Source organism: Trachemys scripta, chromosome 10 (genome assembly GCF_013100865.1).
Source record: "Trachemys scripta elegans isolate TJP31775 chromosome 10, CAS_Tse_1.0, whole genome shotgun sequence".
Lineage (NCBI taxonomy): Eukaryota > Metazoa > Chordata > Testudines > Emydidae > Trachemys > Trachemys scripta.
In genome coordinates this window covers 14,477,458-14,499,085 of record NC_048307.1, presented here as the reverse complement: position 1 = coordinate 14,499,085, position 21,628 = coordinate 14,477,458, and the positions used below count along the sequence as shown (strand labels likewise).

The window sequence follows — 21,628 nt, the reverse complement described above, 5'->3', positions numbered from 1 at the left end:
AGCAAGGGAGAAAAGCATAGAATTGTATGTATTCATGGAAGCAGTTAAACCGTGGAAACTAGGAGATCTGCAAGTATTACTCTAGGATTGCTTATGACTGTTCTAATTTTTGTTTGAAAAATCTAGTTCTCTGATGTCAGACAGATCAGGAATGTAACCAGAATGAGATGAGATCTCAGTTGGGGGGTTTAATTAGTCTTCAAGTATTTTTTTACTTTTTGGAATGTGTTAAGGTAAATCAAATATTGTCGGTCCATTTAGGAGAGAATTTTAACAGTGATTACTTGAATTATTTTGGGGCTATTTGGTATTTCTGAGATCTTGAGTATAATTTTTATTAACCCAGCTGTCTTGGTCTGAAGCAGTTTGTTTCTAGTATATTAACTTTAGGGTCAATCTTCAAAATTAATTCAATCTCCCTTTTTGTTTTTTCTCTCCTGCCTCAGGTTTTTGTTTTGAAATTTCATACCATAGCACGGTACCAGCTTTCTGTCATTTTTAAAAAGTGTAAGCCACAGTCTGAACTTGGCGCAGCTGAAGCGGCTTTACCTGGAGTACCGACAGGAGCAAATGCAGCTCCTGTTCCATCCCTTGCCCCTGCCACTCCTGTGACCCCAGCACCAGCACCTGTGTTTGAAAAACAAGGGGAAAAAGAGAAAGAAGATAAGCAGACGTTCCAGGTCACCGATTGCCGAAGCTTGGTAAAAACTTTGGTCTGTGGTGTCAAGACAATTACATGGGGCATAACATCATGCAAAGCACCTGGTGGTAATATTACACAATATTTAATTACATCCACTTTTAATTTTGCACTTTATAACATAAAATCAAATTATATTTGTAATAGAGATAAACTTTGCTTATTCTTTCCTTCTTCCAGAAGCACAGTTCATTCCTAACAAACAGTTGCAGCCAAAGGAGACACAGATCTATATAAAGTTGGTGAAATATGCAATGCAAGCTTTGGATATTTATCAGGTATGTAGTCTGGCCAGGGCATAATTCTGTGTCCCCTTTATACACAAAAGCTCTGTATACTATGTGTTTTTAATACAGAATATTTTTGATCCATGTATGAAAATGAAGTCCATGGGGCTATATTTATATACCTAGGTTTTGGGTGTTTTTGTTTTTATATGTGTGGAATTTATGATGTTGGAAATGCTTCTGCTATAGAATTTCATTAATTTAAAGACTGACAAAGTGCTTGGTGGTCTGTGAGTAAAAATGTGTATTTTGTAAACAAATAGTCTATGGTCCGTGTTATGTTGGAGGTCAGACTCTAGAATCTATTAAATAAATACAATCCTGCCTTCAAAAATTCATGAAGGGATTCACTTACCATATGTCTAACTGAAATCTGTAGTTTAACAGGAGACTTGGTCTGAAATTATATAATTGCCCAAATATAATGTGATGTTATATTTGTCTCTTCCCCCTCCCACTCTTGACTTGGCAACTTTTAATTTTGTAATTGTGCTTAAAACGTCGAATTTTGATGTATTTTCTGAAAACTTCCCAGGGCTGGGGCATTGTTGTCTTGCATATAAGGCACTGTGTATCAACTGGCATTCTATACAGATATTTTGAGAATAGGGAAATTGTTCATGTTGTGACAGCATTACTTAACTGTATATGAACTTTGCTGCATTAGGTCCAAATAGCAGGAAATGGCCAGACATATATTCGAGTTGCGAACTGTCAGACAGTCAGGATGAAAGAGGAAAAGGAGGTCCTGGAACATTTTGCTGGTGTCTTCACAATGATGAATCCTTTGACTTTTAAAGAAATCTTTCAAACTACTGTTCCTTATCTGGTGGAAAGAATCTCAAAAAACTATGCCCTTCAGGTAAATGGCTTTATTTTATACAGCAGTGAGGCATAGCTGTTTTTTGCTCTAAATCAGACTTCATATTTGTTTTTAATTCAGAATATGGAAATTAACTTTTAAGGTATTTCTACAGCCAGTCTAGATTGAAACAATATAAATATTCTGCAAAGATGGATTTTATTTTCTACAGTTATTGCTGTGTAGGTAAAATTTAAACCATGTAACTTACTTTCACTGTTAACTTGAAATGTTTAAATTTATCGGTGGACTGTATTGTTCACGTGCTGAATGGGGGGGGTTTTTGAGTTGTGCAGAAAGTAGTAACCTAGAGCAGTGGTTCTCAACCAGGGGTCCGGGAGTAGGTTTCAGGGGTCTGGTAAGCAGGGCCAGCATTAGACTCACTTGGGCCCAGGGCAGAAAGCCGAAGCCCCACTGTATGGGTCTGAAGCCCAGGGCCCTGAGCCCTGCCACCTGAGGCTGAAGCTGAAGCCTGAGCAAGGGAGCTTTCCGGGGGGCCCTGTGGCATGTGGCCCCCAGGAATTGTCCTGTTTGCTACTTCCTAATGCTGGCCCTGGCTTTTATATGCAGAAAAGCAGTTGTGGCATAGGTAGACCGTGGAGTTTTTATAGCATGGGGCGGGCCTCAGAACAAGGTCGAGAACCCCTAACCTAGAGGTCTCATCTACTGTCCTTCAGTATTAATTCCCTTAGACTGCAATGTGATTTTAATACTTGTGCAATAACTGTAGGAGTTGGGCCGGTTAAGTGAAAAGTTTGATATGTTGCACAGGGAACACGATAATTTATCCTTTGTGGATAATTTAAACCGAGTCACTGGTGGTGGAACAGCAACAGCAGTGACTACTTTGCTTCCATTTAAAAAAAAAAAAAAAAAAATTGACTTTCCCTATGTTCCTTTCATAATGGAATTAGTATTGCCCTATCTGCTTCTTTTGACAGATTGTTGCTAATTCCTTTTTGGCAAACCTGACCACCTCTGCCCTTTTTGCTACAATTCTGGTGGAGTATCTTCTAGATCGGCTGCCAGAAATGGGCTCGAATGTGGAGCTGTCCAATCTGTATCTCAAGCTGTTCAAACTAGTCTTTGGCTCTGTTTCACTATTTGCAGCTGAAAATGAGCAAATGCTGAAGGTAATGTTCATTTTGATCAAGGGGAGGAAAATATTCTAATTTTGTGTCTGCATTTTTCTTCACTGTTTTTAGCAATAAAATGCCTTTCCTGAAATGACCACTTTAACATTTGAAAAATGTTCTTTATGTTTTCAAACAAACACCCCACCAAGAAAAAAAAAAAAAAAACCCCAACAACAAAAAAAACCCTTCCATTAATGACAGGGATCCAGCATGCAGAGAGCAGAAGATAGACTACTTATAAGAAATATTTTTCATGAATGACTGTCTCATATTGGGAACTGTGAAGTGATGTGGAAAATTCTAAGTCTTTATGATTGAGTATATGAGTTGTCTGCTTGGGAGTTCCATAAAGTTTTCCCTGGTTGAATAACTTTCTTGCCAGGCTATGTATCTTATTGTATTTTTATCCTTTTATTGCTGTAGCCACAATAAAAAGTTCAAATCACTTTTCTCTCTTTAATAATAAGCCTTCTACAGTATATTAATGCTTAATTGTAGCCTTTATTATGACACCACTTCAATGAGAGGAGTATGTTTTTGCAAGTAATGCCATTGAAGTCTGGATTGGAAAACAAAATGGTTTTTAAAATTGATCTTGTGACAAGTATTGTCTAAGCTGCCTCATTAAAATGGGCTTAGAAATGTGATGGTTTCTGTACTTAAAAGCACAAAAGTAAAGAGTTTCCTTAGAACCACTTACCTTTTTTGCCTATATACACAGTATCAAATCTTAAGTAACCCTGTTTGCCTGCTCTTCCTCCCATTCCCTCTCCCCCAAAAAGAGTGAAGTATCCAACATAAACAACTTTATTTAGTATTCACTATAAAAGGACTGGTTGAGTGCTGTCTAGATGGATTACTAATTTAACTTGCTTCTTTGTAAGGCAACAGTAATCTGAAACTACACCTCTACCCCTATATAACGCTGTCCTCGGGCCAAAAAATCTTACCGCATTATAGGTGAAACCGCGTTATATCAAACTTGATTTGATCCGCTGGAGTGCGCAGCCCCACCCCCCGGAGCACTGCTTTACCGCGTTATATCCGAATTCGTGTTCTATCGGGTCACGTTATATCTGGGTAGAGGTGTATATGCATATAATGTAGTTTCCCCTCACCTGTCATCAAAATCAAGGTCACTTACATTTTATAAACTGCAAATCCAATTTAAATGATATGATTTACTGCCTTCACAGTTCCATGCTTGTGTTATATTTTTGTTTCAACTGAATTGATGATGTGGCCTTGAGTAGACAATTTAATTGAATGATGAAAGCTATTCACAGCAGTTGTGTAGCAGAGTACAGGGCTTTCAGATGTTAATAAAAGCTATAATTATTTCACGATTCATACCTGGGATGAGACAGTCCTGATATCTCCTTGCAATTTTTAATAGTTTCCACAAGCTGTTAATGCCCTACATTCTAAGACGACCTTAACCAGAATTGTAAATTTCTAATTGCAGAGAGATTAAAAAAAAAAAAAAATGGAGTGCTTTTAAAAAATTTTGTGAATTTAGTGCTAATGAAAATGAAGGCTTTAATGATAGACCTAGAGCAAGAGAGTGCTGTACAAATTCTCTGCTCGTTTACCTCTGATATTTCTGCTAGTCCATCCTTAAGGTTCTTTGGAGCACGGGTTGCCAATTATGTCGGATTCAGTGTTTTTTGTTTTGTACTTAGTACTTTGTTTTGTACTGCAGGATAAGTGAGCAAACTCTTTCATTTGTGACTAATGTAAACCCATGGCTCCAGTGGTTGAGAATGATACATTTCTTAGCTCTAATTCAGATAATCTCTTTCTATATTTTTAATGTTTAACCTTTAGCAGCCTCTTTGTTAAGCTTGTGTTTCTGCTGCTCACCTATATCAAGGAAGGTTATTTCATTCAGAACAGTGGTTCTCAAACTTTTTTGTACTGGTGACCCCTTTCATACAGTAAGCCTCTGAGCATGACCCCTTTATAAATTAAAAACACCTTTTTTATTTTTAACACTGCTATAAATTCAGGAGGCGAAGCAGGGTTTGGAGTGAAGGTTGACACCTTGCGACCCCCCTCCTCCCCCCGTAATAACCTCATGACACCGTGGGGGTCACAAACCCCTGATCTAGAAGATTGACCGCAAATAACTTTGTATCCTGTTGAACTTTTAAACAGTGATGATGAAATGGATGCTTTAATCTTGAAGCTTTTCTTTTTATAGCCACATTTGCACAAGATAGTGAACAGCTCTATGGAACTTGCACAGACTGCCAAGGAGCCATACAACTATTTCCTTCTACTTCGAGCACTGTTCAGATCTATTGGAGGAGGCAGTCATGATCTCCTGTATCAAGAGTTCTTGCCACTGTTACCAAACTTACTGCAAGGTCAGAACAAATATCTTTCCCTATTTCCGATTAAGTGTTGAAAATGCAGTTCTATTACTGGGTAAAAGTGTTTTATAGATATCACACATGGTGACTCTTGGCAATTGACACGTATTTTAAATATCTGACTCTAGGCTATTTCCTCTTGCTATTCACTGCCTCCGTCTCCAGGGTTCTGGCTATCTCAGCTCCTGCTGTTCACTCTTTTTGCCTCCGGTTGTGAGTTCTGCTATGCTTGTTCTTGTTAGCATGGAGTACTGAGGAGTAAGAGTGGGATAGGAGAAGCAATGTGGCCAGAACCATGGCAATTTGGGGAGACTGCTACAAAGAAAAACTGCCTCTTCTCAGATTTAAAAAAATAATGGTGACAGTGTCTAAAGACAAACTAATTTAACAAAATTAGATTGGCTATAAGGGTATGCATGACTGAAAAGATAGCAGCCAGAAGTATTAATGCTGAGCAGGGGAGCAAGCCGAACCATTGAGATTTGGAGAGAGGTAATCAATATCAGGAAAGTGAAATCCTGAGGGCCACATCTGGGTATGGAAATTATATGGCGAGCCATGAATGCTCACAAAATTGGAGATTGGGGTGCAGGAGGGGGTGAGGGCTCCAGCTGGGGTGTGGGCTCTGGGGTGGGGCTGGGGATGAGGGTTTGGGGGTGCAGGAGGGTGCTCTGGGCTGGGACTGAAGGGTTCGGAGGGTGAGAGGGGGATCAGGGCTGGGGCAGGGGGTTGGGGCATGGGAGGGGGTCAGGGGTGTGCAGGCTCTGGGTGGTGCTTGCCTCAAGCAGCTCCCAGAAGCAGCAGCATGTCCCCATGAAGGCTCCTATGCAGGTGCGGCCAGGCAGCTCTGCGTGCTGCCCTGTCAGCAGGCGCTGCCCCTGCAACTCCCATTGGCTGCGGTTCCCAACCAATGGGAGCTGCGGGGGCAGCATGTGGAGCACCTAGCTGCCCCTATGCGTAGGAGCCAGAGTGGGGACATGCTGCTGCTTCCAGGAACCACACACAGTGGGCCAAGCTCCTGACCCTATTCCCCGGCTGGAGCGCCAGAGCAGGGCAAGCTCCAGACCCCACTTCCTGGCGGGAGCTTGAGAACCAGATTAAAACTTCTGGAAGGCCAGATGCGTCTCCTGGGCCATAGTTTTCCCACTCCCGTTTTAGACCATATTATAGTGTCTGTTTTTAAAAATATGTAACCGCCTACTATTTTTCAGGACTTAATATGTTGCAAAGTGGCTTGCACAAGCAGCATATGAAGGATCTGTTTGTAGAACTTTGTCTCACTGTACCAGTTCGATTGAGCTCCCTCCTTCCTTATCTGCCAATGTTGATGGATCCTTTGGTGTCCGCTCTAAATGGATCTCAGACCCTGGTTAGCCAAGGTTTGAGAACTCTTGAATTGTGTGTGGATAATTTACAGCCAGATTTCCTGTATGATCATATTCAGCCAGTTCGAGCGGAGCTTATGCAGGTAAATATGTAGTTTTTACTAAAACCACTAGGGGTCATTGATCACTTAAATATCCCTAAACCTTTGCTTTGAAATTTAGGATTGCTGAATCTCAGGGTGGTCTGTGTTCTGAGAACGATTCCCATTAGGTCTGTACAAAGTAGACACAGAACTTTCAAGCTGGGTGATGCACATACGAAGAGCTTTAAATTAAACTTGCCCATTTCCTCTAAAATGGGATGTTCTTCATCACATGCAGAAAAAGCTGAATATACCTTGCACTCCAAACATAGCATTTCCTTTTCAAGCCCTATGTATATGGAGCTTCCTTATTAAGTAGCACACTAACCTAAATTTACTTCAGCCTCAGTGAGTCCTTGTGTTTTGTATATAATGCTTCCCTTCCAGTGTTAGCCATGAAATCTAAATTGTAATTGAGAACTGTGCCGTTTCTTTGTTATATTGAGAAAAGCTAATACTACTTTTTAGAACCAGAAGTAAAAGACCAGTTGCTTAAATACAACATAATGGAAACATTTGATTTTTCAAAAAGAGGAAATTCTTGTAATGTCTGGTAAGCTATTGGAGAGAGAGAGATTTTATTCACTGAGAGAGAAATAAATTTCTCTTGTATAGAAATGTGCAGGTTTAGTTAATAATAATATTTTGAAGCAACACTTTTCTCTAAATATAGCACGCTTAAACGTTTAAATTATCTGTAGGCTTTATGGCGTACATTACGCAATCCTGCTGACAGCATTTCTCATGTGGCTTATCGTGTCCTGGGTAAATTTGGTGGCAGTAACAGGAAGATGTTAAAGGAATCCCAGAAACTACAATATATAGTTACAGAAATTCAAGGACCCAGTATTACAGTAGAGTTTTCAGACTGTAAAGCGTCTATTCAGCTTCCAATGGAAAAGGTAAGCTTACCCTTTTTTTCCCTAGTCAGTTTCCTTCACTGTTTCTGCACTGTTAAAATTTGCTTATGGAATATCCTCATTAAAACTCCTAGTCCATATGCCATTAGCTTCAGTGATGAATTGCTGATGTCCTTAAACACATTTTTATTGAATTGATTATATAAGTGGCATAATGGATTCTTGATGCATTTAGCAGGGTTTATATATTTTTTTTTTTCAAACACATGGAAAACAATGAAAGGATTATTTTATTTTATACCATTGTATCTGGCTAAAGAGTTCATACTTAGCTTATTATTTCTTGGTCCATAAATCAGCTCTTCATTAGCAAATAAAATCAATTCATGTGCAAGTCTGTATTAGATTTTGTGGACAGGAAAATGCCCAAAGCTTGGTTGACACAAAGGCATGCCCTCTCTATGTGTATTTTGTGTGTGTGTGTTTTTTATTATTATTTATTTCTCTCCCAATTCTCACAGTTTCGTATGGTCAGCTCAGGAACGGAGTACTGGAACTTTCTAGTTTCTTTTCCTGCTGTTTTTTTTAAATAGTAGAACCACACTAATATTAATTAACTGTTTGAGATTTGAATGTGTACCAACCTCACTAATGCTGACTTCTGTCTAGCCTTCTAGAAAGCTGAATTTGCATGGTATCTAAAGGCTTTTATGTTTCACCGCTGTCTCTTCAATTACATGGAGCACTGGTCAACTTCTTAGAGTTGCCCAGGAAACAAAACTATTTACAGTACGCTTAACCAGTGCTGAAAGTAAATGCTGAATTTTAGAAAATTTGGAATGAGCTGAAAACGTAAGAAATCCATCTTTCCTTTTAGTGCCCTGATGAGAAAAGTTCCACTTCAGTGGCCTGTGAGAACTCATTGTTCTTTTCATTGAGACCTTAATAAGATTGCTTAAAAGATGATAGAGCAGCTAGTTAATTCAGTAGATGAAAAGATGATTTTTCCTTACGGCTTGTCTTCACTACCTGCCTGGATCGGCGGGTAGAAATCGATCTCTCGGGGATCGAATTATTGTGTCTCGTTGGGACGCAACAATCGATCCCCGAATCGACGCGCGTACTCCACCAGTGCAGGTAGGAGTAAGTGCCGTCGACGGGGGAGCTGCGGCGGTCGATTTGCCGCCGTCCTCACAGCGGGGTAAGTCGGCTCGGATACATCGAATTCAGCTATGCTATTTGCATAGCTGAATTTGCGTATCTTAAATCGATCCCTCCCCCTAGTGTAGACCTAGCTTTAGAAAGAAACAAAATATCCCTTTGTCTGTAGCAAAAGGGTCTTCAAAGGTCATTTTTTATCTACCTAATCTCATATTAACTGTTTAAGCATGGATGATTGGATTTCATTTTACAATCAGTTAAGCAATGAAATTTCTTATTTCATGCCCCCCAAATGAATTTTCTACATGGGTCACATTTGATGCATGTCTGTCTTCTATTTGGGTGTGCTTTTCCATTTCAGGGAAGGATGTAATATAAAGTATGTGCACTTATAAAGATTTAAGTATAAAATATATAAGACCTGCTCTTAAGAGACAACTTCAAGTAGCCTCAAATGTCTTGAGTACAGTTCTTCTTAGGAGTTGCTTAACACAGGTTTTAGAATGTATGATGTAAAAACTTTTTGTATTGTGTGGAAAAAGGAACAAATCATCTACGAAGAGAGAATCTGCGCACACACTCACAGCGCAGTGTTCCCCCTAATTTTACCCACTCATATGCAGAATGAATTTTGTGTGTCACATCACCTCCATCACCTTCGTATTAGTGTACATAACAAAATTCATGTGGTGGGGTTGGGGCCGAGGGGTTCGGAGTGTGGGAGGGGGCTCAGGGCTGGGGTAGAGGGTTGGGGTGTGTGGGCTCTGGGGTGGGGATGAGGGGTTTGGGGTGTAGGAGGGTGCTCTGGGGCTATGGTGGGAAGAGAGGACTCCCCCCAGCTCTCTCCCCCTGCAGCAGCACCTGGGCTGGCGGGGAGAGGCACCTCTCTCTGCTGTGGGAGCTCTGGGGCTGCAGGATAGCTGCCTCTGCCCCAGCAAGTGGGGAGATCTGCCCCGGCTGGGCTGATTTGGCTGTGCCTGGGACTGGGTCAGAGTTGGGTCGGGCTGTGCCGCCCCGGTGGGATCCAGACTGATCCGGCTGCAGCTGGTTCCAGGTCGCTTGGGCTGTGCTACCCCGGCAGGTCTGGGACACAGGCTGAGTTGGGGCTGGGGGAAGGGTACCCGGACCGCGGCAGGTTGGGGGTCTGGGGAGGGGTGCCACGGCAGGTCCCTGGGCGGGTTCCCTGAGAGCCTGTGCGGCACTAAATAGGCTGCTTCCCAGCCATGCAGCTTACAGGGAATTTTTACTTACACACACCCACACCATTTTATAGCCAGCATAGGTGGGAATTATGTGCAGTAAGTACTGCTGGAGGGAAGAAACAAAGTGTTTACATGGCGAGTGGGGGAAGGAAGGAATAAATCTTCCATGATTTTGGCCATGATGTAGAGCCCTGCAAATCTGTGCATATCTGCATCTGTGGATGTGGTTGTATTAATAGAATCATAGAAGATTAGGTTTGAAAGAGACCTCAGGAGGTCATCTAGTCCAACCCCCTGCTCAAAGCAGGACCAACCCCAACTAAATCATCCTAGCCAGGGCTTTGCCAAACCGGGCTTAAAAACTTCTAAAGATGGAGATTCCACCACCTCCCTAGGTAACCATCTTTTTACCATCTTTGCGTATCTGATGTAGATCCAAATTTTTACGTCTGCACAGAGCTGTAACGGTAAGGCTGTTGGTGCGGGCGCACATGTGGATATATACAATGGGTGGAATGCAGATCGCAGGAAATTGTTGTGGATGCGGATGAAATTTTTGTATCCATGATGTATTCAGAGCTTTCCATTCACGTGAAACCAGAATAAACGTAACAATTTCAAGTTCGCTCAAGTCTATGTATATTATGCAGAAATTTGACATTTTTAACTTGAGAGGTTTGAAGAGTAGCAGAAGTAGTATTTAAGTGACTTACACTTTATTCTGGTTACAAGCCTATTTATTATAAGGCAACATGATTAACCAGTGCTCAGTTGATGATGATGTCTTATTTTTCATTTCAGGCAATTGAGACTGCTCTGGACTGCTTGAAGAGTGCTAACACAGAGCCATATTATCGGAGGCAGGCTTGGGAAGTGATCAAGTGTTTCTTGGTAGCCATGATGAGCCTGGATGATAATAAACATGCTTTATATCAGCTCCTTGCACATCCCAAGTATGATAATCCTTGAAAGCATTTATATTTATGTAAAATGTGAACTGTCCATAGAATACTATAATTTTGAGGCAGAAATTAATCATTGAGTCTATACAATGCACATCCATTGTTGGATTGTTATCTGCAGTTTGCTTTCTGGTACTTAATCCTGTTTTTGTTTTAAATGTCCAAAGCCTGGGGCCTCCCTTCTCTTGAGGGACGTTCTAGAATTTTGTTTTATTTACCATAGATGATGGATGGTAGTTTCTTGACACTTATTCCTTACCCCTAGCCAAAAAAAAAAGTGTGGGGAGAGACTGGGGGGGTCAGTTTGGTAAGTTAGGAGATGATTTAAGACAATTTTGTGTGTCCTATTGGTGAATTGTTGGTTGGAATATTCCAGAATTTTGAGGTTCAGAATTCCAGATAATGGTCAAAGCACTATAGTAGGATATCAGAAGGAACAGATAGAATTTATCTTAGTGATTAAGTATTTTAAAGTGATTTTTGGCACAATAATATCATTTTAAACTGTCAACACTTTGGCACATGGAACAGTTATTTTTTTCAGAAAGCTGGGTAAATTTTTGCTATGTAAATTCTTTAATATAGAAACAGATTTTTGTTCTGGTTTCAATATAACAGGTCTTCCTGGCAGACCAGTAACCTCTCTTCTTGCATTGTGCCTAATCTCTGCCTCCATGTGGGAGCTTGCATGCTTATACCCTTCTCCCTTCCCTCTCTTCCTTCCCCGGTCCCCCTTTCCTCCCCAAACCCAATTTTTGTCAAAGAAAGCCATGTACTTGGGATGGCTGAATCTGGGTTCATGTTTAAGGTAGAGGAGGATACTAGAGGCTGACATAGACCTGTCTACACTTGTAGTAGTAGGTAGGATATCTGTAATTACACACTGCTGTGAAGGGCAGGCTACATCCACTCTAACTGTGGTGTGTAGATACACATGGCAGTAAAAGTCTGTGGCAGGTGGGGGAGGCTGGGGGGAAAGGCTCCGGCAGCAGGGAGCTGCCAAAGCCTTTTCCTGCTGCCTCCCTTCTCCCAGAGACTTTCACTATGGCGAGGAAAGGCTCTGCTGGTGGGGAGCTGCAGGAGCCTTTTCTCTGTGAAGTAAAAAGCTCCAACAGCTCCCCTCTAGCAAAGCCTTTGCTCACCTAGTGAAAGGCTCTAGGAGGAGGGAGGCAGCAGGACGCTACGCTGCTATTTTTAGCAGTGTAGGCATGGGAGTTACCCTACACTGCTTGGGCATGTAGAGGGCTGTATGTTCTCTAACATTCCGATGTGAAGGTCACTCTGCTTTACTCTGCGTCCCTAAGTTGTGCCTCAGCATCTACACTGCTGTTTATACCTGTACTAGCTGGTGTGCTGTATCTGTACTCCACATGCCGCTGCAAGTGTAGACATACCATCAGGGGTAGATGATGGAAGGTGAATCAGATGATGGATAGGAATGGGGCCAGAGTCATCAAACAATCTCCTACCTAGTAATCTGTATACTAACACAATCCCTTCCCCATTATGCATACCCACTTTCTGCACCTCCTGGGAAAAGTCTCCTCCTTCCAGCTGTGTGTCAATTGCCCTCCTTACTTCTCCACAGTTGCCAAACAAAACCCTTATGTTTGCTTTCTTTTCTCCTCCCTTAACAGCCCTAATGGAAGGCTTCTTATTAGGGGCTGATTAACTCTTAATATTTTTCTATGCAATTTAAAAATAAAATGAAGTGTTTTGTTCTGGACAAAAGCATGAGTGGAAAAAGCAGTGTAGTTAGACATTCAATCAGTGTGTTCTGTGGAAATATAAAACCTTTTTAATAAAGTTGATCTTGGAAAATACCAGGTATTTTCCTGAGCTGGGGTTTGTTAAATTAAGCAGTTGCTTTTCTAGGTAGTTTGGTTAAAGTAGTTTAAGTTTAAATCACTGATAATAAAATCATTGCATTTAAGTTACTTTTGCCATCTGTATGCATAATCTATATGTTACATTGATTCCCTCAGTGGAAATAATATGTAGCTAAAAAGCACGATTGTTTTTATAATGATGTAATGTATTTTAGATTTGACATAAATGTAACTTTTAAAAAGTCTATCTGGACTTTGAAGCAAATAGGTTTTATTGGGCAGTGAATTAATAGATAAATAACATTTCAGACCTGAAAGATCAAAATCAAATGTCATCTAACTTAATAAAATAAAAGTGTGGAAATATCAAAAATGCCATTCTATAATTGAATTCCACTGTGATGCCTGTATACATATTATTTGGAATATGTGTGGCCTCTTCTGAACCACTGGCTTTAAATGTTCATGATGAAATTGAGCCATCCATCATGTTGCCAGTGGTTGCCAAAATTAAAATGGATTAAATGAACTGATCTAGCTTTATCCGAATGAGGGGGTGGGGGTTAGAAGTCAGGAACAAACTGTAAATTAAGTCCTTGATGGTCATGGTTGAACTGTTGGCATGGTAGTTTAGGATTATAATATAGATATAATTTTTGTCTTTTCAGCTTTACTGAGAAGTCCATACCCAGTGTAATTATTTCACATCGGTACAAAGCACAGGATACTCCTGCCCGTAAAACATTTGAACAGGCATTGACAGGTGCCTTCATGTCAGCAGTCATCAAAGATCTGCGACCTAGTGCTCTGCCTTTTGTAGCCAGCCTAATCCGCCATTACACAATGGTGGCAGTAGCTCAGCAATGTGGTGAGTAAATGCAGAATAGAAATGTCATGAACTGTCGGGGATCGGAGAAGAAAGTTTTAGTCTTTTGCAATAAATTATTGCCTAAAAAAGGGCAAAAAATTGAAGTTGGTTACATTAAGTTCTTAGTTTTGTTTCTTAATTATATTATTGTTACAACACCTATTTGAATATGCTTACTCTTTCTCTTCTGTTACTTAACTGTTTCAACTTTTAAAAAATAGTTTTGTAAGCGATACTTACAAAACTATTTTTTAAAGTTGAAACAAAGTTATAACTTAATGATATTTTTAAAATAGACAATCAAACACAATGAAATGTGCACAAGTTATAACTAAACAGACCATTTTTGAAAAATCTGAGATATGTATATTTTTGATATCAACCGATGTAGAAAGTATTTGTAACCTTAAATGCAAAATTTTTGTTGTAGACTTTCCACCCCCTCCCTTCCCCCATGTTGGGATTTGGGTACATTTTCTTTTTTGTTTTCTTTTAATTTTTGAAGGACCAGAAAAGGAATTGTGTAAATAATGAAGAGTAATGTAGTATCTTTCACTTAGAAAATGTAACTTAATAAACCTTGGTTTGTACCTTTTTATATAATTCAAGTGATGGGAAAAAGAGATGCTGTAAGCTAATGCTTCAAGATACTTAAATGTAATTTTACTTTAATATTCTTAGTTTTAATTTCATAGTGAAGTACATAGTCACCGAATTAAAGGCAAGAAAATATTTCAAATAAGTTTTCATTTAAAAACTAAAAAAATTATGACAATTCATTTACATGCAAATAGTCATAATTTTCATTAGTTTTGCAATGGGTTGATCAGAGAAGATTGTTAATGCTGAAGTATCCATTATCTGTTCTTTTTTCCCCCCCTCCAATACAAATGGTAGGCCCTTTTTTGCTGCAGTGCTATCAGGTTGGAAGCCAATCCAGCACAGCCATGTTTCACAGTGAAGAAAATGGATCAAAAGGAATGGATCCTTTGGTACTTATTGATGCCATAGCCATCTGTATGGCATATGAGGAGAAGGAGCTCTGCAAGATAGGGGAAGTGGCTCTCGCTGTGATATTCGATGTTGCAAGCATTATTCTGGGTTCGAAGGAAAGGGTAATATAATCTTTAATTGTTTAGTTTTAGCCTGTTCAATAGTGCACTTGAATGCTTTAAAACTGGGAATGGGATGTGCTGATTGAATTAAATAATTGATAGTTTTTTATTTTTTATTTTATTTTTAGGCTTGTCAGCTTCCTTTGTTTTCATACATTGTGGAGCGTTTATGTGCTTGCTGTTATGAACAAGCTTGGTATGCTAAACTAGGAGGTGTGGTGTCCATTAAATTCCTCATGGAACGACTGCCTTTAATTTGGGTCCTCCAGAACCAGCAGACTTTTCTCAAGGCACTGCTATTTGTCATGATGGACCTAACTGGAGAGGTATTTAATGTATGGATGATTTCAGTGAGTGTTTGGGAAATTATGGAACTTCATATGTTAAATTTATACAAACTAAACTCTTGCTAATCTGACTTTTATTACTTAAAAGTAAAGTTTAGTATACCCGTAACAGTTGTTGTGAATGTGTTCGTCTTTTTATTTGAACCTAGTGAAGATCTCAAGCACATTGGGTCAAATTTCGCTCTGGTTTTACTGGTTACAACTCCACTGAAGTTGTTGGAATTGCTTACCTCTGAGTTAAATTTGACCTACAGACTTTTAATCAACAAAATAAATTAAATATGCTGTGATTTGAGTGGACAAACATTATTTTTCTTCATTTTAAACTCTACTTCTGGTAAAATGTGTATCTTGCTACCGATCAGCTTTAATGTAGTTCTTGTTTAGTAGTAGATGCTTAGAGAATAGAGTTCTTGACCTTTTCTGAAACCTGAATTGTTCACTGGCCAAGCAATCAGGGTGTTCTCGCTTTAGGATTTCATTTATGAAATTGCATAGCACTCTACTTTGCTATCTTTGGATGAAAGGTGGAAAAGGTTAAAAAGGTGTGTTAACTTTAAATTTCTGGCAGAACAGTCATTCATAACTGAACATAGTGTTTGTAAAGGTCGCTAATCTGCATAACAGCAGCACTAACAAATCCGTGACTTCTTAGGTTTCCAATGGAGCTGTTGCTATGGCAAAGACCACACTAGAACAGCTTTTGATTAGATGTGCCACTCCTTTAAAAGATGAAGAAAAAACAGAAGAAATCCTAGCAGCACAGGAAAAGTCTTTCCATCATGTGACACATGACCTGGTTCGAGAAGTAACCTCTCCAAACTCCACTGTAAGAAAGCAAGCCATGCATTCATTGCAAGTGCTTGCACAGGTCACTGGGAAAAGTGTTACTGTGATTATGGAGCCACATAAAGAGGTGAGGTTCTCACAAAGGGGATTCATTGAGACACCGAAGTATGTTAAAATAGCTTAAGGTTTTTGTTTTGTAAAATGCTTTTTGAAAGGGTTTTCACACTATTGAAACAAGCTCTAACGTGCTATTAATTTGGGATATTTTTCATATGGCTTTCATGATAGCAGTCCAGGATAATAGCTTTCCCTATACTAATGTTCCGGTGGTGCAATAAGTCACTGCAGCTAACTTTCTCTGAAGCCTACTTTTCAGGCTATTTTTTCCCCAACTTCTCCTCGGACATCGTATGCAAGGAGGTGAGTTTGTAAGGGGTTGTCACTCCCCATAGGAAGGTGATAGTTGGTTTGCACAGTCTTTTGTGGTCTAGTTTACAGTTCTAAAACTTCATTGTTAAACTGAATATTTTAGTACATTTTAAAAGCCTTTAATGTGGTAAAGAGGCAACCAAGCTGTGTAGGCTCACCACTTGCACCTACTTGGGGCTTGGCATGGCGTGGCAGCTTGCTCTCTGCGGGCGTTTGCTGCTGCTGGCTGTCCCACCTCTGTTGCAGTCTGCCTCTTTCTGTGACTTGGTTTGTCGGCCAGGGCCACTTCAAAGTCTCTCCCCTTTCAGGGTAGTCCACAAACAAAAAGCAAGGGGAATTAACACAAATAAACGGAGTTAGCAAGAGAGGGGGGGAATGACTCCCTCTTAGAGTGTATCGGGATCAGGCAGTCCCTTCCCTCAGGAGCTGAGGGTTGATCTGTTTTCTTTCCTGCTCTGCTGGTCTGCCCATAAGGGAGCTGTTTTGCTTCTCTTTTAACTTCTCCTCCAGCCTGTGCATGTCTTGCAGGGCTGGAGGTGGAAAAGGTTAAAAATTAACCTTGAAGGGCTGTCTGCCTGCATCTGCAAATTAAAACAATAGCTTTGAGAAGTGTGGAGTGTTCTTAATGTCAGTGAGGTAGGTGTTAAACTGATACTGAAAGTTCACAGTTTTAACTGTTGCAGGCCTTGTTTATACACACTGTTCACATTGATTAACAATTAACAGATGGAACTGGCTGAGCCCAGAGCAGCTCCTTAACCCCTTGTTGTCCAGCGTGGTTTGTATAGTCCATCACACAAGCCAATCTAGCTTTGTTAGGTTTTATTGGTCTAAGCACATTTCAAAGTTGGACTGTTATTTGATTTGTATATATAGATATATAGTGTCTGGCTGTTAGGGCAGAATCAGTTAAATATATATTTTACTCCGGTTAATTTAATTCCTGAAATTGTAGCGTAGGCCTTGTCCCATTCTTTGGGTAGAAGCTGAAGACTGGATCTCATGTTACCCTCCACACAGGGTCCATACAGACTTTGCTGTGCCTCTCCCCACCCACCCCCTCAATGTTAAATTCCCCAAAGTTTGCATGCAGGCACAAATCACCTTTTTTGTCCACTTAGAAGATAATGACATGGGATCCCTCGAAAACCTTGTCAAGTGGGCTTTCAATAGGCCAAAAGGATCTGCACAGGATCCCCTCTTACAACAAGAGACCTTCGTATTGTAATTCAGACATGTAACAGGGATGACATCTAATAATGGCAATTAGTCAGAATCTCACAGGTAAATAAGAGGTAGATTAGTGAGACTAAGAGGCTGATGTAATAACCCACCAGTAAATGAGTATTTCCATACATTCTGACATTTTAGGATCTGACCGTATTCTAATTGCGTGACCTAAAACATGTTTTATCCTTAAATCTCTGAATTTTCTGTGACTTTAGACATCTTTTTTTTATATCTACAGGGTTCTAATAATGTTTTAAAAATATAGATCCATTTACAGCCTTTACTATCTTGACAAAGTTCTTTTGTCTAGGGGTGCGTTTTTAATGTTTTCAGTTTTGTGCAGATCTTCATCTTTCCATATGAAACATGTAACTGTTACTCAGTTGGTCAGAAATAGTCATGATGACAAAAAGCTAATCATTCCATAAAAAATAAGAAAATATTAGTTAAAAATAGGAATATGTAATGGCCTGTTAAGCAAATTAATGTGAATGACATTGGCTCAAGGAAATCTTTTTCAGCTCAGTGATTTCTAAACAGATATTGTGAGAGAGCCATAATGAGAGGGATAGAAACATGAGCAAAGCTGATATCCTCTTAATAGACTATTTATATAATCATGTGTGCCCTGTAATCAAGACGCTATTCTAAATGATATTTTGTAGGTTCTCCAAGACATGGTTCCTCCAAAAAAGCACTTACTTAGGCATCAGCCTGCAAATGCCCAGATTGGGCTCATGGAGGGGAACACATTTTGCACAACTCTGCAGCCCCGACTGTTTACAATGGATCTCAATGTTGTGGAACACAAGGTTTTCTACACCGAGGTACTTTCCTTTTTGTACATTCTGACATTTCAAACTGAAGGTATTTATATTCTATCCTATAACAATGGTCTAAGCACTGACAGTATTAATAGGGACAATGGAAATGAACACGCAGCATTTCTGTGCATGCTGTATGTTGAGGCTCACCCTGCCATTTGTGGGTATCAATATTTTCTGCTGAATTTAAGCGTTCATTTAAAAACAACAACACCACTTTTTGGTTCTCCATGAGAATATAATCTTTGAAATGTGAACTGATGAAGGGCTGTCTGCCTGCATCTGCAAATTAAAACAATAGCTTTGAGAAGTGTGGAGTGTTCTTAATGTCAGTGAGGTAGGTGTTAAACTGATACTGAAAGTTCACAGTTTTAACTGTTGCAGGCCTTGTTTATACACACTGTTCACATTGATTAACAAAATTGGTGCAACCCCCTAGCATTTATGCAGTTATACTAATTTTAAAGTGTTTATTGGTTTAATTTATATTGGTGACTGCTTTAACTGAATTTGGTTATAAATTTGTGTGTAGATCAGCCATCGGTACTGATTTCTGCTTTAGAAACATCCAGCTAATTTTCTTAGAGTGTAGTTGCATATTTTTTTAAAAGTAAGTTCCACTGAAATAAATCTGCAAGTTTAAAAATAAAGATAACTGAATGTTCTATTGGAACTGTGAGACAGTCCCCAGTTTTCTGGACTTTCTCAATGTATCAGGACTGACCTTAGTTTCAATATAATTGTCTAGCTGCTTGGTGGTCCATTCCTTACTCTGTAGTGCCCCAACACACTTCTTGCTTGTGAAGGGTCCCCAACACCAAACTTGCACAATAGAGAGGCACACTGGTGGCGCATCTAGACAGATGCGGCCCATATTTCCTCTTTACGATAGGGAGAAGGGTGCAGGGTGTCTGCAGTGGAAGAGAAGAGGCTAAAAAGCCAAGTATAGTAAGTGGCATTCTTTTCCTCCTCTAGGTATTAAGTACTATCCTCTCACCTCCTTAGACCATTAGCCTACTTTGCTCTCTAGAGGATGCTTCAGGTCATTGTCTACAGGTCCTGGTTATGAAGGTAGATAATCACAAACTCAGCAGTATCTCTGCATCCTCCTGGCCTTGAGCATGAGACTCAGTCTAGGGAATGGAACATGATCTATTGATAAAGGTAGTCTCCTGGGAAAGAGCTAGCTAATGACCTAGTTCTTGTTCCTAGTTGAAAAAAATGATGCAGAGAGCAGATCATATAAACCAGGTAGAGGAGTCCTAATAATAATACCTAGCTCTTGTATAGTGTTTTTCATCAGTAGATCTCAAAACATTTATAAAGGTTGTTAGTATCGTTTATCGCCATTTTACAGATAGGAAAACTGAGGCACAGAGAGACGAAGCAACTTGCTCACGATCACTTCAAGAGGCTAGTGGCAGAGCCAGGAATAAAGCCCAGGTCTTCTGAATCTGAGTCCAGTAAACTAGTAAATTAAAGCACTGAACCTAACTAGGGTTCTTAGAAATTGTACAGGCTGACACTTTCAAGTATGGAATTGTGTACATCTTGTATTTTCAGCCTCTTGAATGAAACTAATTGTTTATTTGAAAATAACTTAAGGCAGTTAATTGCAAGAGCAGAGCTGTGTAGAGAGAATTATTGCCATGCTGAAAACGTGACTGGAAAGATTATTTCGCAATAATCACTGGGCTAACCTCCTTTTTTTGTTTTTTTGTTTTTTTTTAACTTTCAGCTGTTGAATTTGTGTGAGGCTGAAGATGCTGCTTTAATGAAATTACCGTGTTACAAAAGTCTTCCATCACTAGTACCTCTTCGAATTGCAGCCTTAAGTAAGTTAAAGCATGCAAATATAGCTTGTGGTAGATAGACACTCTCCTTATAATAGCAGCAGACTGTGCTTTTGTAGATAATCTCAGCAGACTGAAGTCCTTGGAAGTTGTTCTTTTCAGATCATAGTTTGGGAGATAATGATGGGGACAGCACATGGGAGCTCGCACTTCCATTGCCAATGCTGTACCTGCTCTGTGGATGAACAGGGTTTAGTTTTCAAAGCTGTGAATCAGATAATTGTCACAAGTAGGGTTGCCAATTATTTAATCACACAAACGCAAAGACCCTTCCGTGCCCCTTCCCCAAGGTTCCGCCCCTTCTCCAAGGCCCTGCCCCGCCCACTCTCTCCCCACTCTCCCATCTCCATTGCCTGCTCTCTCCAACCCTCACTCAGTTTCACCAAACTGGGGAAGAGGTTTGGGGTGCGGGAGGGGATGTGGGCTTTGGGGGTGCAGGTGCAAGCTCTTGGAGGGAGTTAGGGTGCAGGAGAGGGCTTAGAGCTGGGGATTGGGGGGTGGGGAGATGGAGGGATGCAGACTCTGGGAGGGAGTTTTGGTGCAGGGGGTGGGGGCACGGGATGGGGTTTGGGTTGCTGACCCTAGCCGGGCGGTGCTTATCTCAGGCGGCTCCCAGTCGGCGGGGCTAAGGCAGGCTCCCTACCTGTCCTGGCTCTGTGCTGCTCTTGAAAGTGGCTGGTACGTCCCTGTGGCCTCGGGTGGGGATGGCGGGGGGGTGAGGGCAGGGGGCTCCATGTGCAATCCCTGCCTGCAGGCAACGACACCACGGGTCCCATTGGCTGCAGTTCCTGGCCAATGGGAGCTTCAAAGTTGGTGCTCGGAGCGGAGCACCAACTTTGAAAACCTCCCCCCGCCGCAGGGGCTACAGGGATGTCCTGGCCGCTTTTGAGAACGGCATGGAGCCAAGGCAGGTAGGGAGCCTGCTTTAGCTCAGTTGCACCCCCGGATTTTTAGCGGCTTAGTCTCCTGTTTTGGCTTCAGTAGCCTCCTGGAGATGGAGCCCAATTCCAGGAGACTCCCGGCTAAACCAGGAGGGTTGGTAATCCTAGTCACACGCAATAAATGCACATAAATTACAGTTATAGAGAGAACATGAAAATGTGAAGCAAGCCAGGAGCTTCTATAGGCAGTAATGATCTTGAAACTTCTTGAATTCAAGTGTGGCTTTATTGCCAGATTTAAAAGAGAGTGAGAGAAAATATACAAATGATCTGAAAATGAGGAACTTCATAAATATTTACTCTGGGAAAAGTAACTACCGGTAATTATGTTATATCCAGCAATGTTAATATATTCTCACTGGATTAAAAAGAAATTATTAACAAGGAAGG

General features: G+C 40.5%; 1 protein-coding gene across 9 annotated transcripts in view; it reads left to right on the top strand.

Annotated features, from left to right (window-relative positions):
• Nucleotides 1-21,628, top strand: part of TRRAP (transformation/transcription domain associated protein) — a 149,781-nt gene that overhangs the window by 26,388 nt on the left and 101,765 nt on the right. For all 9 annotated transcript variants that reach the window (XM_034784980.1, XM_034784982.1, XM_034784979.1 and 6 more), the window contains 14 exons: nt 447-768; nt 881-978; nt 1,655-1,849; nt 2,791-2,982; nt 5,189-5,354; nt 6,572-6,828; nt 7,530-7,730; nt 10,853-11,004; nt 13,511-13,710; nt 14,608-14,825; nt 14,954-15,151; nt 15,828-16,088; nt 18,286-18,447; nt 20,183-20,279. In XM_034784980.1, coding sequence (XP_034640871.1) covers nt 447-768; nt 881-978; nt 1,655-1,849; nt 2,791-2,982; nt 5,189-5,354; nt 6,572-6,828; nt 7,530-7,730; nt 10,853-11,004; nt 13,511-13,710; nt 14,608-14,825; nt 14,954-15,151; nt 15,828-16,088; nt 18,286-18,447; nt 20,183-20,279 — 2,719 coding nt within the window. The remainder of the gene's footprint in view (nt 1-446; nt 769-880; nt 979-1,654; nt 1,850-2,790; nt 2,983-5,188; nt 5,355-6,571; nt 6,829-7,529; nt 7,731-10,852; nt 11,005-13,510; nt 13,711-14,607; nt 14,826-14,953; nt 15,152-15,827; nt 16,089-18,285; nt 18,448-20,182; nt 20,280-21,628) is intronic.